Raw genomic sequence first — 12,561 nt, forward strand, 5'->3', positions numbered from 1 at the left:
ACCAGGCCTTCAGATGTAGATTCCTGTAGAAGCGAAATAGGTCAATCTTTGTATTAAATTCATTAGTTGAGTATGTGGGGGCAAAGGACAGTCCTTTAGACAATACCCTTACGCAATCATCAGAAAGAGGTTCTCCAGAAATGTTGATCACAGCCTTGTTCTGGTCTTGCTCCATGTGGTTGGATAGTCTTGATTTCTTCCTCCCCCTCCGTGTTGGCCTCTGGTGCGTCCTCTCCCTCTCCTGTTGAGGTACCTGCGTGTCTCCTCTTCCTGATCTAAAAAATCTTGGGAGGAGCTGGCCTCTGAGTGTCTGGGGTGATCCTCATCGTCACTGCTTGTAAGGTTGAAAGAGACAGATCTAGGCTTCCTCCTCTGCAGATGTGATTCTGAATTCTTGCGCATTGGTTTTCTCCAGGCAAAGACCTTGCCATCTCTATAGTCTACTTCATCTCTTCTAAATTTTCTTAGCTTGTCTTGCTTCAATGTCAGAGTGAATGTGTCTACTTTCTCTTTCAAGATCTCATCACATTGTGCTTTGTTGGAATTGTCACTGTGTTCTGTGATTTTCTTTTTTACTACTTCAATTTCTGTTTGGACTACTTGTCTGTCCTTTTTAGATTATTCTATTAGAAGTAGCATTAGGTCAAAAGAACACTTGTTGAGAATAGCCTCCCATTTATCTCTAAATTCAGCTTAATTATTCAGCTTAATTATTTATTTACTAACTAAATAATCACACAGAATTACATAACAAACAAACAGTAGATATTTGGGTTACTACATGAGACAAAGAAAAAGTCCCTAGCGGACGAAGCCGATATGACTGCTTGGTAGACAAAGGAAATGGGTGGAGACTGAGAGAGCGGGAAAGACAAAATGGATTCACTACACATAGTGGATAATTGTACTCATGGACATGTTAATACTTTGCACATGAACGTCCACTCATTCTGAAAGAAATGGCAATGTACATATTTACGCTTGTATGTCGTTGTTGTCTTTTGTTGAAAACACTCGATTGTCCTGTCGAGTTCATCATAGTCTCTGGTTAACTTTCCCAGAAGTCACAATGTCTTTCATGGTTGTTGGTGGTTAAAATGGATACTTCTGAGTACCATTCGGAAATGTTCTCATAGAATAGATGCTTCGGCGGTTGTCGGTATACTCTTTCTAGGTTACATAATTTCTAGTTGCAGACTAGTTGCAAAAAGTGCAAATCAAAGGACCTTGTGAAGATGCTGGAGGAAACTGGTACAAAAGTATCTATATCCACAGTAAAACAAGTCCTATATCGACATAACCTGAAAGGCCGCTCAGCAAGGAAGAAGCCACTGCTCCAAAACCGTCATAAAAAAGCCAGACTATGGTTTGCAACTGCACGTGGGGACAGAGATTGTACTTTTTGGAGAAATGTCCTCTGGTCTGATGAAACAAAAATAGAACTGTTTGGCCATAATGACCATCGTTATGTTTGGAGGAAAAAGGGGGAGGCTTGCAATCCGGAGAACACCATCCCAACCGTGAAGCACAGGGGTGGCAGCATCATGTTGTGGGGGTGCTTTGCTGCAGGAGGGACTGGTGCACTTCACAAAATAGATGGCATGATGAGGGTGGAAAATGATGTGGATATTTTGAAGCAACATCTCAAGACATCAGTCAGGAAGTTAAAGCTTGGTCGCAACTGGGTCTTCCAAATGGACAATGACCCCAATTATTCTTCCAAAATGGCTTAAGGACAACGAAGTCAAGGTATTGGAGTGGCCATCACAAAGCCCTGACCTCAATCCAATAGAACATTTATGGGCAGAACTGAAAAGGTGTGTGCGAGCAGGGAAGCCTACAAACCTGACTCAGTTACACCAGCTCCGTCAGGAGGAATGGGCCAAAATTCACCCAACTTATTGTGGGAAGCTTGTGGAAGGCTACCCGAAACGTTTGACCCAAGTTAAACAATTTAAAGGCAACGCTACCAAATACTAATTGAGTGTATGTAAACTTGTGACCCACTGGGAATGTGATGAAAGAAATAAAAGCTGAAATAAATCATTCTCTCTACTATTATTCTGACATTTCACATTCTTAAAATAAAGTGGTGATCCTAACTTTGTACTAGGATTAAATGTGAGGAATTGTGAAAAACTGAGTTTAAATATATTTGGCAAAGGTGTATGTAAACCTCCGACTTCAACTGTATATTTTGTATGAAGTGGGTTTTATGCTCTGTGGAAAAATGGGCGATTCTATGACGCCTGATGTAATGTCTGGGCTCACGGGGGTGTGGCCACTGACTAGTTAACTTTATAACTAAACAAGTATCTTGTTTCGAAGGCCAACATGACATTACGTCTTCTCACACACAGTTTCATATTCAATCATATATTTTACACAACATTGAGGTAGAAAACTAATAACTGAGAAATGTACATTTCCAAAGCTACCGTTATTCTGTGCTACCATCCTTCCTGATGTCACAAAATAAAACAATTTAGACTGGATTGTTCTTTAAATACCCACTGACCATTCCCACTTTCTCAAAAATGTAAATATTGTTTGTTCCTCCAATTTTGGGCAATAGGAGTTGAACAACGAGTAGCTATTTGTAACACAGGTTTATTTCCCTTCTCTTTCTGCATGACCAGGGGGAGAGGGTCTCTGCCAGGAATTTATGTCCTGTCGTAAAGTCATAAAACTTGTGGTGGGGGGGCATGATATACACCTCAAAGGACCACGTTGTGACAGTGCTTAGAGTTGTTGTCCTGTTGGAAGGTGAATCTTTGCCAAAGTCTGAGGTCCTGAGCGCTCTGGAGCAGGTTTTCATCAAGGCACTCTGAAATTTGCTCTGTTCGTCTTTCCCTCGATCCTGACTAGCCTCCCAGTCCCTGCTGCTGAAAACCATCCCCACAGCATGATGCTGCCACCACCATGCTTCACTGGTGCCAGGCTTCCTCCAGATGTGACGCTTGGCATTCAGGCCAAAGAGTTCAATCTTGGTTTCATCAGACTAGAGAATCTTGTTTCTCATGTTCTGTGAGTCCTTTAGGTGTCTCTTTTTTAAATCGAACTCCAAGCAGGCTGTTGGGCCTTTTACTGAGGAGTGGCTTCCGTCTGGACGCTCTACCATAAAGGCCTGATTGGTGTAGTGCTGCAGAGATGGTTGTCCATCTGGAAGGTTCTCCCATCTCCACAGAGGAAATCTGGAGCTCGGTCAGAGTGAACATCGGGTTCTTGGTCACCTCCCTGACCAAGGCCCTTCTCCCCTGAATGATCAGTTTGGCCCTGCAGCCAGCCCAGGAATAATCTGGTGGTTCCAAACTAATCTAGTTTAAGAATGATGGAGGCCACTGTGTTCTTGGGGACCTTTAATGCTGCAAACACAATCCTGTCTCGGAGCTCTACGGGCAATTCCTTTGACGTCATGGTTTGGTTTTTGCTCTGACATGCACACCTATATAGACTAGGTGTGTGCCTTACCAAATCATGTCCAATCAATTGAATTTACCGCAGTTGGACTGCAAGTTGTAGAAAAATCTCAAGGATGATCACAATGGAAACAGGATGCACCTGAACTCAGTTTCAAGTATTTAGAAAGGGTCTGAATACTTATGTAAATAGGGTATTTGTTTTTTATTTTTAATAAGTTTGCAAAAAATTACAAAAATCTGTTTTTCACTTTGTCATTTTGAGGTATTGTGTATAGATTGAGGAATACAATTCAAAAATTCAATTTTAGATTAAGGCCTATTTAAGGTTGAGGTCTGATTAGATTAGACTGAATGCATTGTCCATATGGCATAGTCTAGCCCAGTCTAGTGTCTGTTGCGCAGATCCAGTAATATGCTTCATCCGCAAATTAATGGGCACTGTTTTATTTCTTTATTACATGGTGCTTGTCTTTCCCATTCATTTGGGATTTAGGCATATAGCTGGATCCACACAACAGATGGGCTAGACTGTGGACTCATCTAGAGAGTAGACAACTTTTTTGCTAAACTTTCTTTGATTTGAGTGAACTGGAATTTATACCATCAAAAATGATGTTTTTGTGCACTGTCCTGTGCTTTCCTAACTGACTGATCAGACTCTCTCACAACACTGTCTTTCTTGCCCCCTGATAGAAGTTGACCAAGCTGGGCCAGTTCCGAGTGAAGGATGAGTCCCCCTCGGCTTGCCCCAGTCTACAGCCAGGCAGCCTCTTCTTCAACAGAGAGAGCACCTCCAAAGCCAGCCCAGCGCTCAAGGGTACTACTACTGTACTCAAGCTAGCTAAAGGCCTAGTTACAGCTAATTTCAGATTGCATGTTTATTAGTGTGCATTGATGTGGTGTGATTGAGCTCCGTGAGCGAAAAGCACCATCGGGCCTGCTGGTGGGGTGAGAAATGTGAAACAATATTTCCCAACTTCTCTCTCTGTCTCGTCACCTCTTCTACCCCCCACAGTTTCTCCACAGACTGAGAAGCTCAGCTATGCAGCTGCCGCCCTGCAGTCTGGATCAGGGTCTGGCCACTCCTCAGCCCCACCGTCCTCCAACTCTCCCCCATCACAGGTAAGGACCAAGGCTTGGTTTGCGTCCTAAATTGCACCGTAATCCCTATATAGGGTACTACTTTTGATCAGAGCCCATAGTGAATCATCATTGGCTTCTCTAAGACCAGAACTGATGGTGAATCATTCATTAAGTCCTTCCAGGCTAGTGCGGACTGACCTGAATCTCCAGGCTATGATACTAGTTATGGCCCAAATGGCACCTTATTCTGTTCCTATATAGTGCACTAGTTTTGCCAAGTGCCTTATGGGCCTTGGTCAAAAGTAGTGCACAATGTAGGGAATAGGGTGCCATTTGAGAGGCAGACAACATATTGATTTCTTTAAAAAGAGGGTTTTTTAGCCCTGCGGCTGTGTTCGGTAGACTGCGCCCTCGTAGCTAATGTAGTATAGATTTAATGTAAACATTGTAAATCATTGATAGTGAAAAGAGATGACAGTATGGAGGCATATGTTTGCTTGTGGTAAATTTTTCCAGAGGCTCAGAGATGGATCATTCTTTCAAGCGAGAGGCGATGTTACTCACACATTCATTTACATAAGTGTAAACATAATTAGGGCCTGCATTTGTTTGCTTGTTTGTTTTATCTGTTCGTTTTTGTCAGTTATCCCACTTTTAGAAATTATAAGCAGTTTTCTTTCTAAATCTCTTGTTTTCTTATTGAAAAGTGAGTGTTCTCAACTGCTTTGCTCTTTAAGTATGTATTTCTCATGGTTTTACCATAAGGACAAATTGCATTATCCATCCTCTCTCCTTTTTCCTAGGCAGCAGTGAAGAGGAAGTTTGAGTTCACTAAAGAGCGCCAGACTGCCCTCGCTCCGCCCCCCTCAAAGAAACCCAGCCCTATGGGCTCTCCTGAACGGGGCACTACCACCCCCAAACCCAAGGTCAAACCCAGCACAGCCAGTACTCCCAGCCCCATCGCTGCCAAAGGTAAAGACACCCTGCAAGTCAGTCAGCCATCCATCCAGCCAGCCACTCACTGACTCACTCTACACATTTTTCACCTATGCTTGTGTGAATAAAGTAAGTTTAATAAATCGATGCAAATACCCTGATAGTTATATATTCTTATTTTCCCCTCTCCTCACCTCTGTCATTCTTTTCACACCAGTCTCCCCTGCCCAGAAAACCCCAGACACCAAGAAGAAAGAGAGCCTGTCCAAACCAGAAGCCAAGCCCAGACCCAAACCCTCCAAAGCCCAGTCCAGCTCCTCCGAAGCCACCGTTCCCCTCAACAAGATCATGGAGGGGGTGGTGTTTGTGCTGAGCGGCTTCCAGAACCCCTTCCGGGGGGACCTGAGGGACAAGGCCCTGGCCATGGGGGCCAAGTACCGCTCTGACTGGACCCCTGGCGCCACACACCTCATGTGAGTGGAGGAGATGGAGATACAGGGTGCTGGGACTGGGAGGTAGTCGTTAGGGAAGTACTCTTAAGTTGGGTTCTCATTGTAATCTGAAATCATATTTGTAATTTAAAGATGCATGAAAATGGTAATAGAGTGAGGTAAGAACATATTGGAAACAGGTCAACAAGAATTGTGTAGAATACAACCAACAATGGGGCTAGTATTATAGTGGTAGTAATGTTTCTAGGAGTAATATTATCAAGTATATTCTCCATCTCATATACAACCAAGACTAGTATAACTAGAGGAGTATCACAATAACAGCATGCAAAGCAAAGCAGACCATATCACCCTAATCACACTCTGCCATAGTAGCAGTGGGCTGTCCCTGGCTTCCTTCCAGTGCCTGCATCCCATATGGCACCCTATTTATTGCACTATACAGGGAATCGGGTGCCATATTTTGGATGTAGCCATGGTCACTTTGGACCCTGGTCGAAAGTAGTGCATGATATAGGGAATAGAGTGCCATCTGGGACGCAGCCGTGCTAACCAAGGGTTTATCATCTGCTTCATCCAGCTGTGCCTTCTCCAACACCCCCAAGTACAGCCAGGTGAAGTCAGCAGGGGGCGTCATCGTCCGGAAGGAGTGGGTGCTGGACTGCCACAAGAGGAAGCAGAAGATCTCCTTCAAACGGTAAGGGGAGGGAGGGGGAGACTGAGGGAGGCAGAATGAGGGGGAGGGAGGGGGAGACTGAGGGAGGCAGAATGAGGGAGAGACTGAGGGAGGCAGAATGAGGGGGAGACTGAGGGAGGCAGAATGAGGGGGAGGGAGGGGTAAACGGAGGGAGGCAGAATGAGGGGGAGGGAGGGGGAGACTGAGGGAGGGGGAGGGAGGGGGAAACGGAGGGAGGCAGAATGAGGGGGAGGGAGGGGGAGGGTGGCAGAGAGAGAGTGGAGGAAGGTAGACTGTGTTAAGTCTGCTTCAAATAAATGGGTCCTTTGACTCATTGCCACCCATTCTCTATCAGAAAGCTTCTTTGAATTCAGTGAATTAAGTGAAGTTGGCAGTTAATGGTGTTTATAAGCACCTATTGCCAAGGCTTTACCTGTACCCATGCAGCTCACTGAACAATGTTATCTTGAAGAGCTGAGGCCTGCTGTGATGTATTCAGTCTAACTTCTACTAATGTTTCTTGTCACTACAAGCAGACTCAATGAAGATCTCTCTTCAATCAAAACTGTGTATTGAAAAATACATGGCTGAATCTCGAGTTAGTCAGAGCAAGGCCTCAGATAATATGAAAAGGGTATTTGAGGGTTTCTTACCGCACCTCTCTTCAAAGTGAAAATGTCTTTCACATAAGGTCTTCACTTCTCCTCTGTCAACTGAGGTGAAATCACTGCTTCCACGGGTAGTTACGAGACCTGGTTTCAAATACTATTTGTAGCTCAATAAGACCTCATTTCAAATACATTTTGAACGACGTGTTTAGACAAAAAATGTTTTGTTAATACAAGTTACATTTTGGAAAGTATTTACAGGCATTTACAACTACTTATATTTAAAGTTGTTGTTTTGAGCTGTATATTTCAAACTACTCAAATACACAGAAAAGTGTATTTTAAAATACTTATAAGCGAAACATGCAATAATTTAAATGATATAAGGATATCAGTCAATTGAAATAAATTCATTAGGCCTTAATCGATGGATTTCATATGACTGGGCAGGGGCGCAGCCATGGGTGTGCCTGGACAGGGCATTGGCCCAACAACTTGGGAACCAGGCCCAGCCAATCAGAATGAGTTTTTCCCCAAAAAGTGCTTAATTACAGACATAAATACTCCTCAGCACCCCCCTAATAAGCCCCTGTGTGTTTCAATGGCATAGGCTTAAAGGTAATTCAACACATCAGATATCCACTTCCTGTCAGAATTTGTCTCAGGGTTTTGACTGCCATATGAGTTCTGTTATACTTACAGACACCATTCAAACAGTTTTAGAAAATGCAGAGTGTTTTCTATCCAAACCTGAATATGCATATTCTAGCTTCTGAGTTGGTGTAGGAGGCAGTTAAAAATGGGCACATATTTTTTTCAAAATTCTCAATACTGCCCCCTATCCCCAACAGGTCTAGGGGGCAGTATTTACACGGCCGGATAAAAAACGTACCCGATTTAATCTGGTTACTACTCCTACCCAGTAACTAGAATATGCATATAATTATTGGCTTTGGATAGAAAACACCCTAAAGTTTCTAAAACTGTTTGAATGGTGTCTGTGAGTATAACAGAACTCATATGGCAGGCAAAAACCTGAGAAGATTCCTTACAGGAAGTGCCCTCTCTGACAAGATCTTGTTCTTCTTGTATCTGTTTATTGAAGACTGAGGATCTTTGCTGTAACGTGACACTTCCTACGGCTCCCATAGGCTCTCAGAGCCCGGGAAAAAGCTGAATGATATCGAGGCAGCCCCTGGCTGAAACACATTTGCGCTTTTGGTAAGTGGCCGATCAGAGGATAATGGGCTTAGGCGCGTGCACGAGTCGACCCCGTGCTTTAAACGCAGATTCCCGGTCGCAATATTATCGCTTTTTTACGAGAAAAATGGAATAAAAATTGATTTTAAACAGCGGTTGACATGCTTCGAAGTACGGTAATGGAATATTAGATTTTTTTTGTCACGAAATGCGCCGTGCTCGTAACCCTTATTTACCCTTTCGGATAGTGTCTTGAACGCACAAACAAAACACCGCTGTTTGGATATAACTATGGATTATTTGGGACCAAACCAACATTTGTTATTGAAGTAGAAGTCCTGGGAGTGCATTCTGACGAAGAACACCAAAGGTAATCAAACTTTTCTAATAGTAAATCGGAGTTTGGTGAAGGCTAAACTTGCTGGGTGTCTAAATAGCTAGCCCTGTGATGCCGGGCTATCTACTTAGAATATTGCAAAATGTGCTTTCATCAAAAAGCTATTTTAAAATCGGACATATCGAGTGCATAGAGGAGTTCTGTATCTATAATTCTTAAAATAATTGATATGCTTTTTGTGAACGTTTCTCGTGAGTAATTTAGTAAATTGTTAGTAAATTCACCAGAAGTTTGCGGGGGGTATGCTAGTTCTGAACGTCACATGCTAATGTAAAAAGCTGTTTTTTGATATAAATATGAACTTGATTGAACAAAACATGCATGTATTGTATAACATAATGTCCTAGGTGTGTCATCTGATGAAGATCATCAAAGGTTAGTGCTGCATTTAGCTGTCTTCTGGGTTTTTGTGACATTATATGCTAGCTTGAAAAATGGGTGTCTGATTATTTCTGGCTGGGTACTCTGCTGACATAATCTAATGTTTTGCTTTCGTTGTAAAGCCTTTTTGAAATCGGACAGTGTGGTTAGATTAACGAGAGTCTTGTCTTTAAAATGCTGTAAAATAGTCATATGTTTGAGAAATTGAAGTAATAGCATTTCTAAGGTATTTGAATAACGCGCCACAGGATTCCACTGGCTGTTACGTAGGTGGGACGATTTGGTGCCACCTACCCTAGAGAGGTTAACAGGGATGTAAACAAATTTGTGCCCAAAATTTGAGAGAAATAAGCTTTTTGTGGGAATCTTTTATTTCAGCTCATGAAACATGGGACCAACACTTTACATGTTGCGTTTATGTTTTTGTTCAGTGAAAATATGCATGTATTTGAACACAGGCCTGGTACTTTCTAGGCTAGGTCAGGTCTCAGTGATTGCTGCCTGCATCAGTCACCTCCCATGTTTTTCTACACATTTCCCTACTCCTGTACAATGCGCTCATTTTCTTTAGTCAGTATTGACATGTCTGTGTAATTGGCCGTCAGAAACAAATGAATATCCGCTCATCTAATTTGAAAGCGGTGTGCGAAATGATCAAGTACTATTGTAAGAGGGTGTTGCGGAAATAAGTCCAATTAACACTGTTGAGGTATTAACACGCTAATTGTGTGTATTTTTCTCTGCGTTAGCATCATAATTCCACATTGGGACGCGCACACACACACCCACTACCACCATTATTTGGCTGTGTTTACTGACCCTCTTCTGCTGTAGACTGCTCTCCATCTCCCTCAACCACTCTCCTTTCTGTATAGAGAATCCCTCTGTCCTCCCTCGTCTATCCTCACTCTCATCCCTGTTCCTCATCCACCCATCCGTCCAAGCCATCTCGTCTCTATTGTGCAGCTCTTGTTTGGAGTGCGGAGCTCTAATGATTTATTCCTTATTTAAAAGCTGCATCTGCTATGGGTAATTGAAGGGTCCACTTCCTTTGAAGAAGACTAGTGCTCATACACACACAATCACGCACGCACACCTACACACACACACACGCACGCACACACACACAGAGACGTAGACACACACGCATACTCAAACACGGAGAGACAGTCGCCGCACGGTCGTACACAAACACACAGGCCAACTCAAACCAGACGAACACTGCTATGCATCTAAATGTTTTGGGCCTTTTGTCCTTTAGAGAACACTTCAAAATGAAAGGAGGGACAGAGGAGAGGAGAGGAGGGCCGCACGCTTCCCTCAAGTGGCATCAAGATAAACCCGCAACACAATGGAATGAATGGGGAATAAATAAGTAAACTTTGCGTTAGTGTGGATTATTTAAGGTTCCGTCCGTCGGTAACATCTGAAGTGCCTCGGAAACCTTTTTAGATTCCCTTTTAGTTATCACAGACCTTGGTTGCGTCCCAAATTGCACTCTATTCCCTAAATAGTTTTTTTCCTTTACCATTATTACCTTAGATAACAAATCGTGATGAACTGGTGTTGTGCAAATAACCATTTTCCTCCAGTAAAGCCCTTGACCTTTTAATAAGTAGAATTTTCGTATCAAAGGACAAATTTAACTGATCCAATACAACTGTATTCCTCCCCTCAGATTGTGCGTAATTCCCCGTCCCCTCAGGAGGCCTTTTGGTAGGCCGTCATTGTAAATAAGAATTTGTTCTTAACTGACTTGCCTAGTTAAATAAAGAAAAAAATATTCAAGCAATTATGATCGTATTGACAATGAACGGGTCACAGTGCTGTCGTCATTGTTACGTCGCCAATAAAGGTGCTTTTGAATACAGTAGCCTTGAGAATACAGTGGCTACCTATTCAAAACCACAATGCTAGTCCTCTATAGTTTTGCTACTTTTATCATTTGATATTTAGTCTGCCCTTGGCTCGTAACTTACCCGAATCAACAAACAGACATTGTTCAATCTGATTTATTGCAGAAGTAATTCATCAAAAAGGCACATTAACATATTAATAGTGCTCATGGTCATACAGTAAATGTTTTTATCTGCTTTCATTCTTTTTTGGCCTGAAGTCGAGACTAATATTATTTTCCCACACAATTCAGATGAAATACATAGCCTTCCGGGGACTTCTGATTGCACAGGGAAACAAATCACTCTTGCGCTCTGCTCTCCATAGAGGGAGGATAAGTTTTCCTTTAGGACCTACCCTCTGGTAGAGCTTTGAGAATTATATTCCTTAATTCAATACATTTCTTTAGGTAATTCGCCATACTGCATATGAAGTGAAGTGTCCTAAGAGGATTGAGAAGCTCAGAGATTCTCAGACCCCGTCTCTGTAAGCTAAGCATATAGCCAGTCGTGTGTGTGTGTGCACCCACTACACTACATTAGGAAACCCTCTACTTTTTCATTTTCCAATCTAAACCGTGCTGTAGGATATGAGGAATCGAAGCACAGAATAGAGCAGTAACAGTGTGAGTAGTGATGACCCTTGATAGCCGTATTTCATCTTAGCGGTCGTCTTGGTGACTTGAGGGGCTAGAGAGAGTGTGTGTGTGTGGAAAAGGTAATGCATATTTGATTGAGAATGAAGTGGCGTGTGTGTGTGTGTGAGAGAGGGTTAGCGCTGTCGAGGCTGAGGCTCCATTTCACCTGGGTGCCACAGCCACACGCTTTTCCGCCGCCCCTCTCCTCACCCAGACGTATTGTTTTACTCTGTCATATATTTGCTTCACGGACAGCCTAATCTAATGCAATTTAAGCCACTTAACTTTTTCATAGTGCACGTTAGCCGTTCAGTCGTGCCTGAGCGGACCGGGTTAAGGACTTTCCCTTAAGGGCACTGCCACCACAGTGCCAGGCTCGCCCGTCATAGGACCCTCTCAGTCCCTTTCTGTGGGGTGGCTCGGAGGGCACGGACACACCGACACCCCTCGATGGGTGTCTCAAAACCTATTTACTGGTGTGAATGGCCTCGTTCCATTCCAACAAGGGCATTTGTCTTGTCAGTTTAGGACTTTGATACCGCAGTCGACAGTATGTCACGTTCTGTTGATGGTACGGAGGTAGATGTACGCCCAGTAAAATAACGTAACGTCAGATCCACACACTTACTTAGTTCGACCGCCTTTGAATTCATCACCGAACATAGCTCATCAAATTCAAGGTAGTGCATAAATGTTTGTGTTTCCGCCCTGTTTGCGTTGTAGCACTTCTAACATTTGCAAAACAACATGTACAATTACATTTACAGTAGTGTGTCAAATGTATATTTACATTAGAGCTGGTACGGTAAACTGAAAATTATCGACACCGACCATAGCGATCACTTATCGCAGACATTTTGCTGATATCGTTCA

The 12,561-nt window shown here is 43.0% G+C and overlaps 1 protein-coding gene across 3 annotated transcripts in view; it reads left to right on the plus strand.

Annotated features, from left to right (window-relative positions):
- LOC115177302 (DNA repair protein XRCC1-like) overlaps positions 1 to 12,561 on the plus strand; it is a 34,034-nt gene that overhangs the window by 12,666 nt on the left and 8,807 nt on the right. For all 3 annotated transcript variants that reach the window (XM_029737953.1, XM_029737960.1, XM_029737969.1), the window contains exons 6-10: positions 4,116 to 4,239; positions 4,438 to 4,544; positions 5,309 to 5,477; positions 5,659 to 5,914; positions 6,474 to 6,590. In XM_029737953.1, coding sequence (XP_029593813.1) covers positions 4,116 to 4,239; positions 4,438 to 4,544; positions 5,309 to 5,477; positions 5,659 to 5,914; positions 6,474 to 6,590 — 773 coding nt within the window. The remainder of the gene's footprint in view (positions 1 to 4,115; positions 4,240 to 4,437; positions 4,545 to 5,308; positions 5,478 to 5,658; positions 5,915 to 6,473; positions 6,591 to 12,561) is intronic.

This window comes from Salmo trutta, chromosome 3 (genome assembly GCF_901001165.1).
Source record: "Salmo trutta chromosome 3, fSalTru1.1, whole genome shotgun sequence".
NCBI classification, from domain to species: Eukaryota; Metazoa; Chordata; class Actinopteri; order Salmoniformes; family Salmonidae; genus Salmo; species Salmo trutta.